The sequence below is a fragment of the Cervus elaphus genome, chromosome 9 (assembly GCF_910594005.1).
Source record: "Cervus elaphus chromosome 9, mCerEla1.1, whole genome shotgun sequence".
NCBI lineage: Eukaryota > Metazoa > Chordata > Mammalia > Artiodactyla > Cervidae > Cervus > Cervus elaphus.
This window is the reverse complement of record NC_057823.1, coordinates 26830779-26852165: the sequence shown is the minus strand read 5'-3', so window position 1 is coordinate 26852165 and position 21387 is coordinate 26830779. Positions and strand designations below refer to the sequence as shown.

The window sequence follows — 21387 nt, the reverse complement described above, 5'->3', positions numbered from 1 at the left end:
TAATAATTGTAAACACATGGTTCTCATATATGAGATAATTTCCATGAGCATTCAATAGAAGAGCTTATAAATAAAAGTAAGAACACATTTAATAGTATTAAAATGTTTGCTATTGCTACATTAACTAATTATAACAACTTTTTGCAGTTAATTCAGAATGTCACACATTATCTGCATATTGCTAGGTCAAAGGCCAGTAACTGCTTGCTGCAGACAAATCCCCACAGTGTCAATTCTGTGATGGTTCCTTCCAAGTTGCCAGAGATGACATACACTGCTGATGAGCAATGTCAGATTCTCTTTGGGCCACTGGCTTCCTTTTGTCAAGAGATGCAGGTAAGAGTTGTATCGAGGTGCAACTTTTTTAAAGTGTGTATTCATCTGTTATTTAGAAGTATTGATTGGAGGAGGGGGAGATGACTTTAGAGTTTGTGGCTCCAAAGAACCCCAGCATCGGAAAGAAGGATTTTTTTAGAAAAGGTTTCTTCATTTTTCCCCTGCCTTTTTGAAAGTGGTAGAAATTGGTGTCTGTATTGAATCAAAGTTAGGAAGGAATGATCCAAGAATTCCTACTTCAAAAATGATGCTTAAGTCAGGGAAACCTGTGCTTTATGACAGTTCATTGCTTTTATTTTAAATGTCTCTCTTAAAAAAAAAAAAGTCTCTCTTACATGGTAGATATCTGGGTGAAAATGTAATAAAAACAGTGTATGAACAGGTAATTACTGAGGATGGATTATTTAATGCTTTATTACTTATTTAACCCTGAAAATAAATATATTCTATAGGAATAGAAATTAGAGAGTACATTTCTGATAGTTAAACTAGAAGCAAAGGGTAAATGTCTGATGGTAAACTAAGCAATGCCTGTATATTAGTATTCAAACTAATTATTCAGAGAGTCCACTTGTCCCATTCTAGGATAATCTGAAATCTGAAAGACTGAGCAAAATGACTGTCTTAACTGATGTAAGATATTAGCTCTATTTACCCTTCCTTTTCTCTTCTTGTCTCTCTTCCTGCAGCTCATCCCTTTGCTGCCCATTTCTTCCTACCTTTCCCGTACACATGCTTGCACACTCTTTGTATTTCAGGCTTAAACTCATAATCATGCTTGGAGTGAATTGATAGCTGTATTTCACTGTACCTAACTTTCTGTGATTGCCTGAAAGGAGTTTGGCTTTGTTGAAGATAATGCTGTCTTCAACATTCAAGATAATTATTGGCAGAATAATTAAAATCCATCATAAGGAAAAGATTATATGGCATTATGACATATTTTATGCTCTCTCTGCTTTCTTGTTCTTATCAAAATTGTTGTTCATTTACATGTTATTTTCCTTTTATTAACTCTCCACCCTAGTGTGTAAGCTCCATGAGGGCAGAGTGTTTCTCCAGTGTTCAGTCCAGTGACTGACACATGCTAGGCACTCAGTGAATATCTGACTTAAGTTTAAAATAGGTGAATGTATAAAGAAGTTGGAGCTGTGTTAAATGTGACATGTGAAAGTGTGTGTAGACTGTAATAATCATCAGCAACAACAGACATCCAGAGGAACTGATATAGATGTGTGATTATGAATGAACACACAGGATTCACATGTGGCAGACCTATGGATGCTTGGACCTTGGCATTGGGTGTGATAATTATGATAGTAGCCAGGTTGACCATCTGTTAGCTGTCCTAATACCTCTCTGCTCTCACCTACCGATCTTCTTATCCACTCTGCTTTCACCTCCAAGGACTTTAGACAATCAAAAATTGGGTCACAGTCTTCTTTCTTGAATCATCATGGTAAAATGAGTGTTTTGAGGTCAGAAAGTTTGGCTTTGCAGGCAGACACATCTACATGCAGAAATTAGCATGTTTTTGAAAACAGTAAGCTGTCAATCATTGCTATTGTACTGTTGCGTTAGGAGATGGTTTCAGTTGATGTGCTATAGAAAACTGATAGAGCTGAACAATGAAAAATGTTTACATTTTATGAAGTTTTACATTACCTGAAGTTTTAGAAAAACTCAGCAAATGATCAATTACAAACATAATTTTGGTAAATTTTAGATCATTTTTCATAAATACTATTTCTAAAAATTTTAGAAATTATTTTAAGTCTATATTGCAGTTGGTTAAATTTTACTAGTATCATTCCACAGTATTTTGAACTTTAAAATGGATGACAGAGTGTGTAAATCATTTATATTTATGATCTATTTTAATTCTTACAGCAATTATATGCCATAGTTATTATTCAGTTCTACATTATAGGTTAACAGTTTTGAGTTTTGTAGAAGTTAAAATAGCACAATTAAGTGATTACGCTTATGATGCAAGCATAGGCTTGCTAGATGCAAATCCAAAGAACAAGAGTATAGGCAACTACTATGTTCTACTGCTTTTTATGGAATTCACACTTTTTTACATTGTCTTTTGTATGGGAAAATCCTTGGATTAGATCCTTAGATTAGATTCTTTATTCCCTAGAGCACTACACCATCAGGGTCAAGAAGTATCGTAATTGATTTTTTAAAAACTTTTTCTAGGCTGTTTGCTCTATTCATATCGTTGCTTCTTACTAACCTACCTGCGTGTATTTTTTTTTTTCTACCTCTGATGAAAGTGTAACAGTTTGTTCAGTTCAGTTCAGTTCAGTCGCTCAGTCGTGTCCGACTCTTTGCAACCCTATGAATCGCAGCATGCCAGGCCTCTGACCCCATGAATCACAGCACGCCAGGCCTCCCTGTCCATCACAAACTCCTGGAGTTTACTCAAACTCATGCCCATCGAGTCGGTGATGCCATCCAGCCATCTCCTCCTGTGTCGTCCCCTTCTCCTCCTGCCCCCAGTCCCTCCCAGCATCAGGGTCTTTTCCAATGAGTCAGTTATTTGCATGAGGTGGCCAAAGTATTGGAGTTTCAGCTTCAGCATAAGTCCTTCCAATGAACACCCAGCACTGATCTCCTTCAGGATGGACTGTTTGGATCTCCTTGCAGTCCAAGGGACTCTCAAAAGTCTTCTCCAACACCACAGTTCAAAAGCATAAATTTTTCGGCACTCAGCTTTCTTCACCGTCCAACTCTCACATCCATACATGACTGCTGGAAAAACCATAGCCTTGACTAGATGGACCTTTGTTGGCAAAGTAATGTCTCTGCTTTTTAATATGCTGTCTAGGTTGGTCATAACTTTTCCTTCCAAGGAGTAAGTGTCTTTTAACTTCATGGCGGCAATCACCATCTGCAGTGATTTTGGAGCCCAGAAAAATAAAGCCTGACACTGTTTCCACTGTTTCCCCGTCTATTTGCCATGAAGTGATAGGACCAGATGCCATGATCTTAGTTTTCTGAATGTTGAGCTTTAAGCCAACTTTTTCACTCTCCTCTTTCACTTTCATTAAGAGGCTTTTTAGTTCCTCTTCACTTTGTGCCGTAAGGGTGGTGTCATCTGCATATCAGAGATTATTGATATTTCTCCCTGCAGTCTTGATCCCAGCAGTTTGTTAGGAGATCTTAAATCTGTTTCTCAATATCCTAGGATGTTGCTTTGTTTTAAACTAGGCATTTTGCAAACGGAATTAAGTTTTAGGTTTTAAGTATCCAGAAATGTTCTCCTTTTTTCCCTTGAAATTATATGTGTGTGTGTGTGTGTATACACATATGACATTTTTATTCATGAAAGTCGTTCAGTCATGTTTGACTATTTGTGACCCCATGGACTATACAGTCCATGGAATTAAAGCCAGATTTTTCTCTCATCCAATCTGTGTATAATCTTCGTTAAGGACAATTTTAAAATAATGCCAGAAAAGATTGGGCTGCTGTGGGCAACCAGGAAAAAGCAACGTCTCCTAGTCAAGGTTTAGGTTGGAGAACACTAACTGCAAAGGCATGAAGCCTGGGCTCTGACAGTGGTTCTGTCTCTTATTAGTGGTGTAACATTAGTCAAACCTTTTTTTCTTTCTAAGTCACAATTTATTGAACAAGAAGAGGAAGTGTTGTAGAACAAGAAGAGGAAGTGTGTTATCTCTTGAAGTCTCTTAGGGCTAAGAGGCTGGACTTTAGTTCCAAAATCCAAAACACCATTCTGATACTGCCCTTGAAAATCACCTTTTCCATCCCAAACTGGTGGAACTTGGAAAACATTAGGTAGGTAGGTAGGTAGGTAGGTAGACAGGTAGGTAGACAGGTAGGTAGGTGGGTAGTTAGATAGGGCCCTAGAAGAAATTTTTTAAAAAATTTAATCAATAATTTGATAAGTATAAAGTATGCATTGAGTTTCAGCTACTTTTTAGTTGTTGTTCTATGTACTAATAACACAGTAGGAGGTAACCTCCACCTTCATGGAGCTTGAAGTTTAGCTGGGGAGACAGACAATATGTAAATACATATGTAATATGCCAGTTGGTAATAATGTTTTAGAGAAGCATAAATTCAGATGAGAAAGGTAAGGAATACAACCAGGGATAGGAAGGTGGGAATGGTGCTATTTTATATAGGATAATCTGAGAAAGCTTCCTAAAGAAAGTGACATTTGTTTAGAAATCTGAAGGGAGTCAGATAGCAAGCCATACATTTACCTTGGGAAGAATATAACAAGAAGAAACAGATAGCAGACACACTAAAATGGAGTTAGATTCATGTTTTAAGTTTAAGATGTCCATTGGACATCCCAGTAGAGATGTTAGTAGGTCCAGATAGGCATCTATCTAGAAGTCCTCAACAAGGAGTTGATACTGAATTCATAATACTAAATTATGATACTATGAAATGAGTTAGAAGAGGAAAAACTCACAGTCTGAGAGCTTAATCACTACATTATTTGGAGGTTAGGAAAATAAGGAAAAAGCTGTAATTAAAACTCTGAAGAAGTCTATTGGTAGGAATAGAACCAAGAGAAAGTAGATCTTGGAGGCTAAGTGAAGACATTTTTCAAAGTGGAAATGTTTAAAAGTTCCAAAAGCTGAAGGCAAGGAGAGTAAAATGAAGTCTGAAAGTATGCAATTGCTATGTTTTTCCCACTGAGTTTGAGACAGTGTTACTTGAAGCTATCATGGCATCAACGAGCCCCTGAGTATCAGGAGGTAGAAGTTAAAAATATAAAGTGAAGTAGTTATAGGTGTAGAAGTAGAAGAGTTCTGCGAGTTAAGCTACACTCTTACACGTTCGGGTGGAAACATGTGAAGTCACCACATCTACCAGTCTGTGGTCTAGACTTTATCCAAAACAAATCTCCTAGAAGGCAAGCTCCATAACCTCAAAAGAGTCATCAGTCCTTTTTATCACTGTACCTCTGTCTCCTAAAAGAGTGTTCAATAAGTATTTGTTAAAGCAATAAATGAATCAACTGAATGATGGAATAATAACTTTGACATTTTACTCATAAAAATAATAATCAATTACTCACTGATTCTTAGCTGTATAATATGTCCAGAGAATATGAACGTAACCTTCTAAGATAGTCATTCAATAGCTACATAAAAAACAATTTGTAAGAGTATATAGCTTATATTTCACAGCTTACACATGAGTTATCAGGCATCCTTATGGCCATCTTATTTCCAATAAGTTATAAATACATGTTGAGTTGCAGGCGTAAGAATTCATAGCAACTTTTCAACATGTGTGTTGGATCTGGTACAGTCTGAGACAATGGCAGTTGGCCCATAGTATTTGAATTGGATGCTGCTCTTCTATTCTTCCTAACAGCTATATACAAGCACTGGGGACTCCAACATTATGTATGTGCTGATTTAATTAATGATATAAATTTACCCTTGAAATAGCAGCTTACATCTGAAAAATGTTTAAAGGCATAGCTGTAGAGATGCTTGTGAAACATCCCAACCCTCAGCAATAATTGCTTACTCTTTTCCATGAATATGCTAAATTCTTGGATAGCCTTGTTCCTGGATCCTGAGCATTGGTGCCTCCAGGCCATCTGGTATCTTGTGGCTGAGCCAGCTACAACTACAATAAGTTATCTTCAGGGCTACCTAAAATTAATTCGTCTGACTAAGAATGCAGAGGTATGGATGCTTCCTCAGAATCAATAAGAAATGTCTGCTTGAGGGTTACGTTATTTGTGAAAGAAGAAAGTTTGCTGAAAAAGAAAAAATGAAGGCCTCCAGGAAACTTAAGATTCAGCCTTGAGTTTCGGACTAGGCACAGTGAGTTACATACATATTGTATAAAGAACTTTCCAGTGTAATTGAAGTCTATGGTGACTGAAAGTACCATAGAAAGACCAGTTTTAAATTTCTCTTATGTTGACTTGATACATCAAAGTATGTAGGACTCCTAAAACCTCTCATTTGATCTAATGGACAGCCTGGCATTGAAATAAGTACCTTGAAGAATTCAAGAAGATTGAGTCTCTGCGATTTGGGCCTTGTGAAACTCCAGAGGCAACAAGAATTTGAACTAAAAAACCTTATCATGAAATAGCTCTTGATGGCAAGAAGTTGTTTGGGCAATGAATACAGTATTGTTGATAAATTTATTGTTGATAAATGAATACTGTATTGTTGATAAATTTAGCATTGATAAATTGTTGTTTTTTTTGTTTGTTTGTTTCTTTATTTTTTTTTTTATTAGTTGGAGGCTAATTACTTCACAACATTTCAGTGGGTTTTGTCATACATTGATATGAATCAGCCACAGATTTACATGTATTCCCCATCCCGATCCCCCCTCCCACCTCCCTCTCCACCCGATTCCTCTGGGTCTTCCCATTGCACCAGGCCCGAGCACTTGTCTCATGCATCCCACCTGGGCTGGTGATCTGTTTCACCATAGATAGTATACATGCTGTTCTTTTGAAACATCCCACCCTCACCTTCTCCCACAGAGTTCAAAAGTCTGTTCTGTATTTCTGTGTCTCTTTTTCCGTTTTGCATATAGGGTTATCGTTACCATCTTTCTAGATTCCATATATATGTGTTAGTATGCTGTAATGTTCTTTATCTTTCTGGCTTACTTCACTCTGTATAATGGGCTCCAGTTTCATCCATCTCATTAGAACTGATTCAAATGAATTCTTTTTAACGGCTGAGTAATATTCCATGGTGTATATGTACCACAGCTTCCTTATCCATTCATCTGCTGATGGGCATCTAGGTTGCTTCCATGTCCTGGCTATTATAAACAGTGCTGCGATGAACATTGGGGTGCACGTGTCTCTTTCAGATCCTGGTTTCCTCAGTGTGTATGCCCAGCAGTGGGATTGCTGGGTCATATGGCAGTTCTGCTTCCAGTTTTTTAAGGAATCTCCACACTGTTTTCCATAGCGGCTGTACTAGTTTGCATTCCCACCAACAGTGTAAGAGGGTTCCCTTTTCTCCACACCCTCTCCAGCATTTATTGCTTGTAGACTTTTGGATAGCAGCCATTCTGACTGGCGTGTAATGGTACCTCATTGTGGTTTTGATTTGCATTTCTCTAATAATGAGTGATGTTGAGCATCTTTTCATGTGTTTGTTAGCCATCTGTAAGTCTTCTTTGGAGAAATGTCTGTTTAGTTCTTTGGCCCATTTTTTGATTGGGTCATTTATTTTTCTGGAATTGAGCTTCAGGAGTTGCTTGCATATTTTTGAGATTAATCCTTTGTCTGTTTCTTCATTTGCTATTATTTTCTCCCAATCTGATGGCTGTCTTTTCACCTTACTTATAGTTTCCTTTGTAGTGCAAAACCTTTTAAGTTTCATTAGGTCCCATTTGTTTAGTTTTGCTTTTATTTCCAATATTCTGGGAGGTGGGTCATAGAGGATCTTGCTGTGATTTATGTTGGAGAGTGTTTTGCCTATGTTCTCCTCTAGGAGTTTTATAGTTTCTGGTCTGACATTTAGATCTTTAATCCATTTTGAGTTTATTTTTGTGTATGGTGTTAGAAAGTGTTCTAGTTTCATTCTTTTACAAGTGGTTGACCAGTTTTCCCAGCACCACTTGTTAAAGAGGTTGTCTTTTTTCCATTGTATATCCTTGCCTCCTTTGTCAAAGATAAGGGGTCCATAGGTTCGTGGATTTATCTCTGGGCTTTCTATTCTGTTCCATTGATCTATATTTCTGTCTTTGTGCCAGTACCATACTGTCTTGATGACTGTGGCTTTGTAGTAGAGTCTGAAGTCAGGCAGGTTGATTCCTCCAGTTCCATTCTTCTTTCTCAAGATTACTTTGGCTATTCGAAGTTTTTTGTATTTCCGTACAAACTGTGAAATTCTTTGGTCTAGTTCTGTGAAAAATACCGTTGGTAGCTTGATAGGGATTGCATTGAATCTATAGATTGCTTTGGGTAGAATAGCCATTAAAATTGGTAAAGTTGAAGATTTTTTTTTACTGTTCTTTCTTCCTGTAATTCGGTTAAAACTGTCAGGAATTAAATCTGCCTCTCTTGCCATCTAATCAAAGCTTAATCCTATTCTTTGAGTGTTAGTCCTATGCAGTATGTGAGTACGTGAGTTTGATGGCAAATTACTTGACTGGATAATCTAGCTCTTTAATTTTTTCCCTTAGAACTAATTTTTTATGACTTCTTATTGACATGGGCTTTTATTTTTTAGGTCTCTCTCTCTGTAAATTACCTATTTACATTTTGCCCATTTTTTAAGCTTTCTGTTTTTCTTGAGTTGCAGGAGTTCTTTCTGTATTCTGTATTCTAGATGAGACTTTCTTATTACTTATAAAGCATGTCATTATGTCACAAAGCGTGTCAAAGCGTGTCGTTAGCTTTTTATACACAGTGTCTTTCTACAGTTTTGAAGTGGTGAATCAATCAACTTTTCCCACTAGGTTGTGCTATTTTTGTTTTCTTATGTGTGTATATTCTTTTTCATTATTTTCCATTCTAGGTGTTCACAATATATTGAATGTAATTCCTACTGTGCTGTATAGTATGTCCTTATTGATTCTCTATTTCATATACAGTAATGCATATCCATTAAACCAGAACTCCCAATGTATCCCTCCCTTTCTTTTCCCTCTGGTAACAATAAGTTAGTATTCTGCATCTGTGAGTCTCATTCTGTTTTTGTTTTTTTTTTTTTTCATTTATTTTTATTAGTTGGAGGCTATATGCAAAACAGAAAAAGAGACACAGATGTACAGAATAGAATTTTGGACTCTGTGGGAGAAGGCGAGGGTGGGATGTTTCGAGAGAACAGCATCGTTCTGTTTTGTAAATAATTTCGCTTGTCTCATTTTTTAAGATTCCCTATGTAAGTGATATGATATTTGTCTTCCTCTGACTTATTCCACTTTATATCATAATCTGTAGGTCCATCTATGTTGCCACAAATAGTATTATTTCATTCTTTTTTATCACTAAATAATATTCATATGTGTATATATATATATACACACACACGCACATACATAAACACTCACACACACATACCACATCTTCTTTATCAGTTCATCTGACTTTATCAGTTCAACGGACTTTAGGTTGTTTCCATGCCCTGACTGTTGTAAATAACGCTGCAGTGAACATTGAGGTGCATGTATCTTTTGTGATTGGGAGTTTTCTCTGGATATATGCCCATGTGTGGAATTGCTGGATCACATAGTAACTATTTTTAGTTTTTAAGGAACCTCCAAACAGTGTTCCATAGTGGCAATACCACTTTACGTTCCCCCCAGCACTGTAAGCGCGTTCCTTTTTCTCCACACTGTCGCCACCAGTTTTTATTTGTAGACTCTTCAATGATGGCCATTCTGACCAGCCTGAGGTGATATCTCATTGTAATTTTGATTTGCATTTCCCTAGTAGTTAGCGATATTAAGTATCATTTCATGTGCCTGTTGACCACCTGTATGTCTGCTTTGGAGAAATATCTAGTTGGGTCTTCTGCTAAAGAATGTATGGTTTTTAAAGTTCATTATCTGTCACTAAATCTTAGATGAAACATAATATTATTATTCAAAATATGTGTTTATTTTTATTTGATCTTTTAGTGTTAAAAAGTTTAACAAATGTGTTCAAATACCCAACTCTAACAACTGATTTATTTTTCTCTGTGTTTCTGTCAATTATTTACTTATATATCATTTAGTTATATTACAGGCACATACATATTTATGACTTTTATCTGTTGATCTGTTTTTCTCTTTTGCATGTTTTATGGCTTGTGCCTTAAAATCTATTTTGTATGTCATTAAAACCATTATCCTAATTAATATTTATCACATTTTTATCTTTAACCTTTCCAGATAAAATAGAATCACAGATATGAGTATGGCTAGATGGATATGTTTACTAGAGAAAAGCAATTACTAGATTTTGTATTTTTCTATTTAAACCAATGCAATAATTTTTTGGCATTTTCATGAGCTAGTTTAATACTTTCTATATTGATTTAAATTAGTTTTATAAAAATTTTTGTCAACTTTTTTGTGTTTGTGTTTTATACTTATGCTCTATTTTTTGTTATTGTCTCCTCTGCTACTTTACATTTACAACGAAATTTTCCTATACTTTCAAAAGTCAGACATTCTTTATATCTGTTTATGAGTATGACTAATCAGTTCTTTTTTCTTGATGAATAGTATTCCACTGGAACATAAACTGTTTTGTTTATCAGTTCACCTCTTAGTAGACATCAGTATGTTAGCTATTATGAATCAAGCTATTCAGAAGATTTATGAATGTTTATTTGTATATACATGTTTTCATTCTACATTATTAATACATTAACATGTTATTTATCAATGCATTAGTTTTTTGCAAACTCTGGGGGTAGGGACTGGTGGCCTGTTTTTATAAATAAAGTTTTACTGGAATACGGTCACCTTCTTTGTTCACACATTTTCTTTGGCTGCCTTCAAACTACAGTGAGTGATAAATAGTTGCAACTGAGATCCCATGGCCCACAAGCCTGAAGTATATGCTGCATGGCCCTTTACAGAAAGAGTTTACTGACCCCTGTCACAGCACATACTCTGCATTCCTCCAAAGAGTGTTTTGAGTTTTGTTTTCACAAACAATTAAGTTTGTTAGAATCAAACTGGAAACTATCTTATCTGCTGTGGATAGCACTTCATATGTTACATCAGCTCACTTTTTCCTTATTTCGAGCATGTCCCTTGCATGTATGGTACAGGTGTCACATAAAGACCTAAGCTTTTCTGACTCTCTTCTTTTTGGGGCTTCCCTGGTGGCTAAAGAAGATGGCAAAGATGGTTAAAGAATCTGCCTGCAATGCAGGAGACCCTGGTTTGATCCCCGGGTCAGGAAGATCCCCTGGAGAGGGGAATGGCAACCCACCATGGGCAGAGAAGCCTGGTGGGCTACAGTCCATTGGGGTCACAAAGAGTTGGACACAACTGAGCAACTAACACTTGAAGTTTTGACAGCTTTGACTGCATCCGTTTCTGTCTTCATGAGCCTAAAAAGATGGCATGTGTTACTTTAACCATTGTGTCATGCCATGGCCACAATCCAGTGTCAGATCAAAGTCACAAAGACGATGAACTCAACTTGTGCCGATTCTTTAAGCTCCCCTAAACAGCTGATCTGCCTTTGTTCTACATTTTGAAACTACAGAAAATTGTTTTTTGCTGTCATTCCACAGTTTATGTTTGTTAGCTACAGGAGGATTGGTCTTCTGGGAACTTATTCCACCATTCCAGAAGGGGAATATTTTTATCTTATATTTCTCATTCTTACAAGGAATGTCTGGATCATTTTTTTTTCAAATGTTTCAAACAGTTCCTTCTCACTTTTTATTCTTTTCTTTGTGTGCATGCTCAGTCGTGTCCAACTCTTTGCGTCCCCATGGACTGACTCTTTGCAGCTCCATGAACTGCAGTATGCCAGGTTCCTCTGTCCTTCACTATTTCCCGGAGTTTGCTCAAATTCATGTCCATTGAGTTGGTGATGCTGTCTAACCATCTCATCATCTGCTTTCCCCTTCTTTTGCCTTCACCACCACCTGGGATTCATTAAGTATGTACTGACAGTTCTTCATTCTCTAAATTTCTTCTTACTCCTTGATTTTCTTTAACACACCAAGATGTGTTCTAATGAGGGGTCCTTTGAAGCTTGCTGCTACATTTGTTGGCTATCCATAGACTATACTTTTCTTGACATCTGTTACTCTGCTTCTACCACTAGCAGTCATAAAGCATATGTAGTGAAGGAAGTAAAATAGAAGAGATCAAATTTACTTAGCTGTCAGTGGTCAAATTAATTCTGCTAAGGGATTAAGTTTTTGAGATGTAAATGTGATAGATTTCTAGTATTTCTTCCCATTAAAAAGGTTTATAATAATGACTGAAGTCCAATTTTTATTGTTTTATGTAATAAATATTTATTTAGGTTTATCATCATTTTTGTCAGGTTCTTTGATCACAAGTGCTTTTCAGCCCTTCCCTATGAGATCATATTCCTCTTGAAGTATAACATTTAGAAGTTCCTTTGGGGAAAATCTGTTGGCAGTAAACAGTTTTTGTTTCCTTGAAGAGTCTTTATTTAACTTTCAGTCTTGAATAAAATTTTAGCTGAGTTAAGAAGTCTAGATTGACAGTTATGTTCTTCCTCTCTCTGCTTTGAATACATCACAAATGCACTTTTTTTTAATGTTTGTGCTAAGATGCCATCTTCTCTATTTTCCTAATCTTAAAAGGAAACTTTCAACATTTTATGGGTTTTTTGGTGATGTTTGTTGTAGATTTTTATAGATGTCCAGATGTCCATTAACATTCAAGATGTTTCCTTCAGTGGCTAGTTTGCTAACTTTTTTTAATGAATGGATGTTTAATTGTGTCACAAGCTGCATATCGAGAGATACAAAAATCATAGATTTTGAAGTTTTTATGTACTTGATTGTATTAATCAAATCTCTAATATTATAGTAGCCTTGTATTCCAAGAAAAACCCAACATGATCGTGATGGAACATTACATTTTTTTCATGGATTGCTGGATTAAGTTTGTTAAAAAATGTGTAGTTTATTTCAATCTAAGTTCATAAATGAAGTAGATCACTACTTTCATTTTCTTTTCAAACTGCTGTCTGGTTTGGGCATCATGATGTGTGTTTAGAAATATTTTCTCTTTTTCTGTTCTCTAGATAGTTTATGTAAATTGAGAATTCAAGTGTTTAGATCAGTTGTATTCTTTGTGGGAAGATTTTTAATACTTTTGGTTATTCTGTGGTTACACAGTAGTTTCAACTTTTCTATTTCTTCTTGGATCCATTTTACCAAGTTCTTAATAAATTTTTAAAAAATATTTCTCCATTTCATATACATTGTAAAGTTTTTTGGTGTAAAGTTGTTCACAGTGTCTCTTCTTATTTCTGTAAGCCTTTACATGATCAGTAGATGTCCCTTCATTTTTTTATTCCTAATAATATTTATTTTTACCTTCTCTTTTTTGTTGATTAGTTTCAATATTATTATTTTCCACAAAGAACTACATTTCAGCTTTTTCTTATTTCTTCTGAATCTTTGTATTCTATTTTTTGGATACCTCTCTTTCTCTTTCCCTTACTTTGTTCCTCTTTTTCATCTTTAACAATACCAAGGTGCTCTCTGATAGAAAAATTATTTTTGAAAATATTATCCCATACTGAATTACACTTACAGTCAGACATTACATTATTGAAATTATAGTTTGGAAGATAGTTTATGGACAAACAAGGAGTTACATGTTCAAGATTTAATTGCTGCTTCCATGCACATGCATTTAATATTTTTTATTTTAACATGAAATTTAGGACATGTTAGTGGATCTATTTTCTATAAAAAATGGGTACATGTTGTCTTTGAAGATAAATTTTATGATATCTATACATGGACAGTTAATCTTCCATTTAAATTATTCCATTGAAAAGATATAGCTTTTCATATAAACTTTTTAAAAGCCTTCTTGAGATAAACATCCAACTTCATTTATGCTTTTAATGGTCATTTCTTATTATAGAGGAGTAAAAAAAGAATGTTATATTATTTTTGTTAGTTTGCTAGGAGATGCTGGGTTACGCATTTCTGTCCTGGATTCCTTTGCACAGCATTTTAAGTATTAAAGTTCTTAATTGACATATTAAGAGATTTCACTAATTAAGTTGAAAGGAATATTTGACTCTGGGCTGTGAAACACACAGAGAGCATTTGCTTCTAACAAAATACACAACCCTGCCCCTCTTAAGAAAGAGTTTGGTGTTACATAGCTCTAATATCACATATCTGAGATTTTGCACTTCTCAAGTTGAAAACCATCCATCCCATTTCTCCCATATTTTATTTCTTTACTTTTGACAATTTGGTTTGAAATCCTGAATCTGAGTTACCTTTCACAATGAGGTTATAATTTACTTTCCGTAAGATCCCAGAACTATAGACAATAAAGAGTAAAGAGATCTCCTCTATGAGAGATTTATTCTACATGACTGTGCTTATCTTGAAAAGCTGCCAAGTTTGCTTTTATGCTCTCAGGGCCTCAAGTGGGAATCAATTAGAGTACCTGCTGTTTTGAATAGCAGATAATGGTTGAAGGTCAGAATTTAGACCACCAACAGTGTTCAACAAGCAAGCATGATTTTAAAACTACAACATAAACAAGTTTTGTTTTTTAGTTCAGTATGCATTGGTTAACTAATGAACTTGATTAAAATAATTCATGTTACAATACAACTAAGCTTTATTGAAAATTAATAAAGCAAAATTCTTCTTTGGTGGAAAATTCATCATTTGACCCCATAATTATAAAATTTTATTAACAAGATTGTCTTGGAGGAAAAAGAAAACTTTTAGGAACTAAAATCCTCAGGTTAGATATCCACTAATTCAAATATGAATGTGTCCACAAAAGTACATGATAAACAGTTAACCTCTCTGCTTATTTTCAAGAGTCAAAAATATTACAGAGAAGCTGTTTGATTTAGGCATTCTTTAAAATTAGTTCCTGGATAAATTTTTGATGAATGATATGTACAAACAATAGCTCATATATTAAACTAAATCATGTTCTAAATATAATAAGTTTTTGTATGAAATATTTTTAGGCAGAAAAACTGTCACAGCAGATAAAATTGTGCAAATAAAATATATCACACTCCTGCCATAGAGTATTGAATTTTTAAGAGCTTAAAACAGTTCCGAAATCTAAATTTTTAAATAAAGAATAGGAAAATAATATTTGGAGAGTTGTAACAAATTCGGAATTGGAGATGTAACAAACCTGCATGAAAACTTAGTTTAAATATATCATCCCCAAAGTGTTCAGTAGATTTGGGTCATAAGTTAATTTTAACTTTGCAGTGATTTTCAATCTGTTTTGAACACCTCTGCCAGGATCAATCTCCTAAAATAGCCTTTTTATCTTATCAACCTGCTTGTCAACTGCTGAGTGGCTTCTTTTTCCCTCCAAATATGGAGTCCCTAGTCCATCCTGGCACTCAGGATCTGGATTTTCTATCTTTAAAATCTTGTTCACTACTCCCTTCCCTTATATACATCCTCCCATCTGACTGATCTTCTCACCAGTCCAATTTCAAAGACTTTTTTTCACATCAACACTTATTCTGTCCTTATCAACATGCTTGCTTCTGCCCTTTTCTCCAGATATCTGGATAGGTAGTCACACAATCATCTTCAAGATAGATCACTCTAGCTGCTGTAAGTATGCCACATGGATTTCATATTTCTGTGTAATCTGTTAATAACATGCGTGTATTTCAGAAACGTCACCCATCCTGTAGACATAGAAAGTCCTTAAGAATGTGGTAGTTGTGCCTTTTTATCTATCTCTCTGGGCTGCCATAACTATAGAATTCTTTTCTTTCAGTGTTGCTGTGTTTATGCTGTTTTTGTTTGTTCCTTCAGTATTTTTGTTCCCAGTATTTTTGTCTGTTCCTTTAACTTTTCCCTAGAAAAAGTTAAATGTATTCTTGGTATCTAGGATGCATTCGTACTGTGGAAAATTGACTGACAACAGTTACGGGAAATGTGCCCACTGAGAATCCCTGTATCACATCAGGGGCCAAGGCGATGTAATGCAATAGTGAAGTACTAACATGGCATGTGGCATACAGCAAAGCAGAAGTGAGGACAGACTTCAAGATAGGAGGCATTAAATTCATACCGTAGGCACATTACTTTGATTCTTCCAGGTTGGTTCATATAATGTGGTATAAAAAATGATTTTTAGCTTACAGTTTTCTGTTGAAGCTACTTAATCTTGATAGTCATACATGTTTTTATTTAAAGAAATTTAAAAATAGTTAAATTTATGAAACATTTTGTCTTTATGTCAGTCTTCTTAGCACTATAAATAAGCCATAGACTATTTCAACTGTAAGTTTAATATTAAAGGTACTCAAAGGATGTTTTCTTCAAATCATTTCTGATGTTCTATTAAAATTGCTCTCTCAAACCTTATAGACGTAACCTCAAAAATGTGATGCCTTCCCCTTATTAGTTATTATACCCTTGTTTTCAGCATGTTATTTGCACAGGCTTGTGGTGCAAGGTGGAAGGGGAGAAAGAATGCAAAACCAAACTAGATCCACCAATGGATGGAACCGATTGTGACATTGGTAAGGTAAGTTATTGGTGGTGCTATCTGAAGTATAAGACTATGAAGTGAAACTTAAGAAGAAACTTACATTTCTCCTATAAGTATAACCAGTGAGACATTTTCTCCTGCCAGTTATAAAGGTATCTATCTTAACACTAGTAGAGTACTTTTATTATATATAAAAACTTCAGCATTTCATCTGTTTTCAATTTTAACACATGGCTGTTTTTTAAACATCAGCTGTATTTTTTATTGTTGATTATAACGGTGTGGAGAATTGGATATAGGTATTACTTTAACAAAAATTAAATATTTTTACTATTAAACTTAAATATAAGTATTCACAAATTAATAAAAATAGTAAAATTTCTCAGAGTGAATTAATCCTTTAAAGAAGTATAAAGTATTGTCTTAGGAGAGCCACTGAGTGTAATTTTTCCTTGTCATTTCAAGCATCATGAATAAAATATTCTAATTAACATTTGGGAGATTAGTAAACATTTAACTGTCTTAAGTTGTTAAATGTGTTTCATAAGGCTGTAGAAATTTATTAGTATATATTTCCAGAACATTTCAATTGCTATAAAAATTAATTTTCTTTTACAAATATGAAGGAATTAGATCCTATATAAACTTATAGCTAATGTAATCAAAATATAGTACACTAGTTTACATAATTTTCCATTTTTTATTCTATGAAGGGAAAGTAGAACAGCTATTACTTTGTTCATTAGATGTAAGATCAGAAAACTTGCCTCTGAAGACTATGAATTTTCATTATATTTGAAACAAATCAACAGCATAAATATTACTTGGGGTGAATTACTTAGTGAAAAAAGTTATATAGCTAGTTTAAAAACACATGTACTTGAAACATGGACAGAAATGGAAATCTAGCAATTACACTTCTAGAATTTTGTCCTAAATAAATTCTTAACATGTGTGCACAAATATAGGCATGTTTGCATGTACACACACATAGACTTAGGTGAGGATGTCACCTGCTGTGGTGAGAAATAAGAAAAAACAAAATATTCATTGGAAGAGGAATGGTTCCAGTGTAGCTGTTCCCAGATTGAGGTAGATATATCAAGATATCAATATATCAAGATATATTAACTTGAAAAGATCTACTAGACCTGGTGGTTAGTATAGAGACATGTTAGAAAAATTCGTACTTTATATGGTACCATTTGAGATTTAGGGAAAAAGCAATTTGTGTACAAATGTGAGTATGCACACAGAATTTATATATTTTTAAGCTCATAGAAAGTGGTTTGAAAACATAAACTCCAAATTATAATTAGTAGTTAACTCTTGGGAGGGAGTTGGAATTGATGGATGGAATAAAACAATTGACAATAAGGGTGAATGCAACTTTTCTCCTGACATTTTTGAATTGTTTGACATAAGCCTGTAGTCATTTATTACTTCTATGATTTCTTTAATAAGAAAAAGAAAAATGTACAAATTAAGTCCCAAATAATAGAAAAGGACTAGAAATATTTTATCACCCAATACAATCAGTAAGAAAACTGGTTCCTTAATAGAGAACTTCTGTGAAATATCAGTCAGTTGTTTACAGACTGCCAAATGTGTTTTCTGTGAGCTTATGCAGAGAGTCAGAATTTGGATTTGTTTTAAATTATACACAAAAGTGCAATAATGTGTGTATATTGGGCAAGCCTCATGGTATTATGCTGAGTAATTTATTGCTTGAGTCATAAAACTCTGCACCAGCAATAATTTTCATCATCCCTGAAACACGAAAGCGGTAATAAACAGAGAGAACCAAATATTCAGCCACACGTCTGCAGACATCACACAGTCCATTTCTGTTACCTAGTTCTTCATTAGCAATTTAAAATCCGTTCATTTTTATAATCTGGTGTCCTAAATATTTTTCTATTGTTTTTTTCTTCTGATATTTATGAGAATAAATGGCATTCTTGAGTTCTCTAAGATAAACTTACTCTTTCAGCAATCAAAACTGTAATTATTCATTAAAAATCAATGTTTCGTTTCCCTGTAATTGTGCTAATGATATTCTCTGTGGTTCTATAATGTTTTGTATGTTGAAATAACTAATGAACTTCTCAGTTCCCCAGGCCAAGTGGGCTTTTCCAACTCTCCATCTGGTCCAGCTGTTGCAGGAACCATCATGGAAGTAGCTTCCAACGCTCTGTAACTGAGGGCTGTAGGGCGAGAACATTTGGGTGCTTGCAACCTCGCGCTGAACCCTGCTAGCTCAGTACATGGCAGTCCGAGAAACAAAGCTGAGAACTTCATAATGTGTTACACTCTAGTGACGTTAACTGAGCTTATAACTAGTTCACCTAAGAGTATACAATTAAGTCTGAGGAGGTGTCAGCAAGAATTTTATGATTCATAGTTATCTACCATTTATACACGGCCTTTTCCAAATTAAAAGCAGCCTGTTTTCTTTCTTCTCCTTTTCTCTTTATAATACTGGCATCTGTGTTTACATTTATATTAACAGAGGTCTATGGGTTGATAAATGATTTGATTAAAACCAAGAAATGTATGTCTTTCACTTGAAATATTTTCTAGGAATGGGAGGATGGAGAAGGAAAGCTAAATACCAAGTGACTAAAATATTAGACTGTTTTGAAGGATGCTGCCTAATATATTTTAATTATTTACTTTCCTAAGTTCTTAAGTGATGAAATTATTATCATCATGCTTTATTGAAAAAATGAAGATTGTAATATCCTTAGTCACAAATTTACATAAGAAGACAGTTTATTGCCTTCTTTCTTCCTCTTATTTCATCTAACAATATATATACAAGAGGATTTAATTAGACAATAATATTTCCTTTGTCATTTTCAAGAACCTCTTCCAATTGGGTGTTTTCTTCAACTTCCTAGGCATATTCACATAGAAATTAGAGAGAATAGAAATATAGTCAAACTTTTTTAGGTCATGTACTATCACAGAAAGAATCTATATTATAAATTTCCTTAGCATTTTCATAGATCATACTGAATTATTCAATATGAGAAATGTTGAGTTCTTTAAACCTTGTGTAATACATTTTTTGAAACTAAAATATACGAATGAAACAAAACATGCTAAAAAATTCATGAAAAGCATTAGGTTCATTTTGCATATAAACCCAATAGAATATATTGTATAATAATTACACAAAGCACTTAAAACTTTCCCCAGTGTTGAAACAAAGCTCCACCTAGAAGACACAAAAGCAGGTTTTCCATAGTTTCACCCAGAGAGTTGGTTATCTGAAGTTAATGGACTTTAACTATTATACTATGCTTTCTTTAAATTTCACCAATTTCGGGATGCAAGTTTAGCTTGTATATCTGTTTCCATTTCTCTTCATCTGCCAGACGTGTCTAGTTTAAATGACATGCAAGTCTAGATCTGGGTTTTTCCCAGAATATTTTTAGTTCACTGTGAACTCTCGCCCAGCCTTTCAGTGCCAGCTTACCACTAAATGGGCGAGGAGCTGTGATACGCTCTTGGGGGGTAAAAATAAATACCCTTCATGTAGGTCAAATCTACTTGACCAACTGAAGTTTGGCAGGGTTCACTTTGAGGTTTTTTACCCCCCATGAATGGCACATCATTAAATCCCTAAAACCAGTAAGTTATTTCAAAGTTTTCACAAGGTCTGCTTTTTCCCCCTTTTACAATATTCAGGCTGAATCTTCCTACAAAAATCTCAGTTTATTTAATGTCAATCTTACCATATCATTATGCTCTGAGTTATTGAGGTTTTGTTTTGTTTCTTCCCAAGCCTGGATGTAAAACTCTTTGAATCTGAAAGAGATTGAATTTTGTTTTAATTTTATTGAAATATAGTTGATTTACAGTGTTGTCTTAGTTTCATGTATACAGAAAAGTGATTCAGTTATTACATATACATGTATCTGTTCTATTTTAGATTCTGTTCCCCTTATAGATCATTACAAAGCACTAGTAGAGTTCCCTAAATTTCACATTATTAGAGAAAATCTTCAGGAACTATTTATTACATAGAAAAGCACTAACTGGGCTCACACAAAACTTTATAGCATAGTTTTATAAATTCTTCTAAAAACTGCATTTAAACACATATTTTCAAAATAAGTTTAAAAAAAACAGATCATTTAAAATCATAATAGAATTTTGGTGAGATTTCTGGAAACTTATTGATAAATTTAATATAATGATATAGAATTTGGTGTTATTAGTATTTTTATTTTGGTTAATCTTTATTAAATCGTCAGCATGGACTATGCATTGTGCTTAGTTTCATTCAGCCTCTGCTAAGTCTATTAGTTATATATGATTTTCATTCACATTTTGAAATGGGAAAACTGAGGATCAGAGAATTGCTATGATTTCTTCAAAATCCCTTATAAATCATGTTGCCACTGGTACAGAAAATTATTTAGAACTAGTATGATCATCTTGCTCAACCCTTGTCATTATACAATCAGTTATCTAAATTTTTTAATCTTATTATCTCCAACATGGTTTTGTTCAGTTAATTTTTACCTTTAATATCTTTGCTGTGATCATGATAGATCTGATTTTCCAGGAATAAGGAGAAATTATCGTGGCTCAGCTGGTAAAGGATCCCCCTGCAATGCAGGAGACCTGGCTTCCATTCTTGGGTTGGGAAGATGCCCTCAAGAAGGGAAGGGCTACCCACTCTAGAATTCTGGCCTGGAGAATTCCATGATCTGAATAGTCCATGGGGTCGCAAAGAGTTGAACATGACTGAGCGACTTTAAAACAAAAAAAAAAAGGAGAAATTATAATAATCTCTCCATCAAATTCTGTCTAACATTCCTCAGTGACCACAAAAAAAAAAAATTCTTTGGCTGCTTCTGTTTAAAATTAATGACA

At 34.5% G+C, this 21387-nt stretch overlaps 1 protein-coding gene across 1 annotated transcript in view; it reads left to right on the top strand.

Annotated features, from left to right (window-relative positions):
• The window catches only part of ADAMTS19 (ADAM metallopeptidase with thrombospondin type 1 motif 19), a 261863-nt gene that overhangs the window by 154372 nt on the left and 86104 nt on the right, over positions 1-21387 (top strand). The window contains exons 11-12 of the mRNA XM_043912190.1: positions 186-336; positions 16432-16533. Coding sequence (XP_043768125.1) covers positions 186-336; positions 16432-16533 — 253 coding nt within the window. The remainder of the gene's footprint in view (positions 1-185; positions 337-16431; positions 16534-21387) is intronic.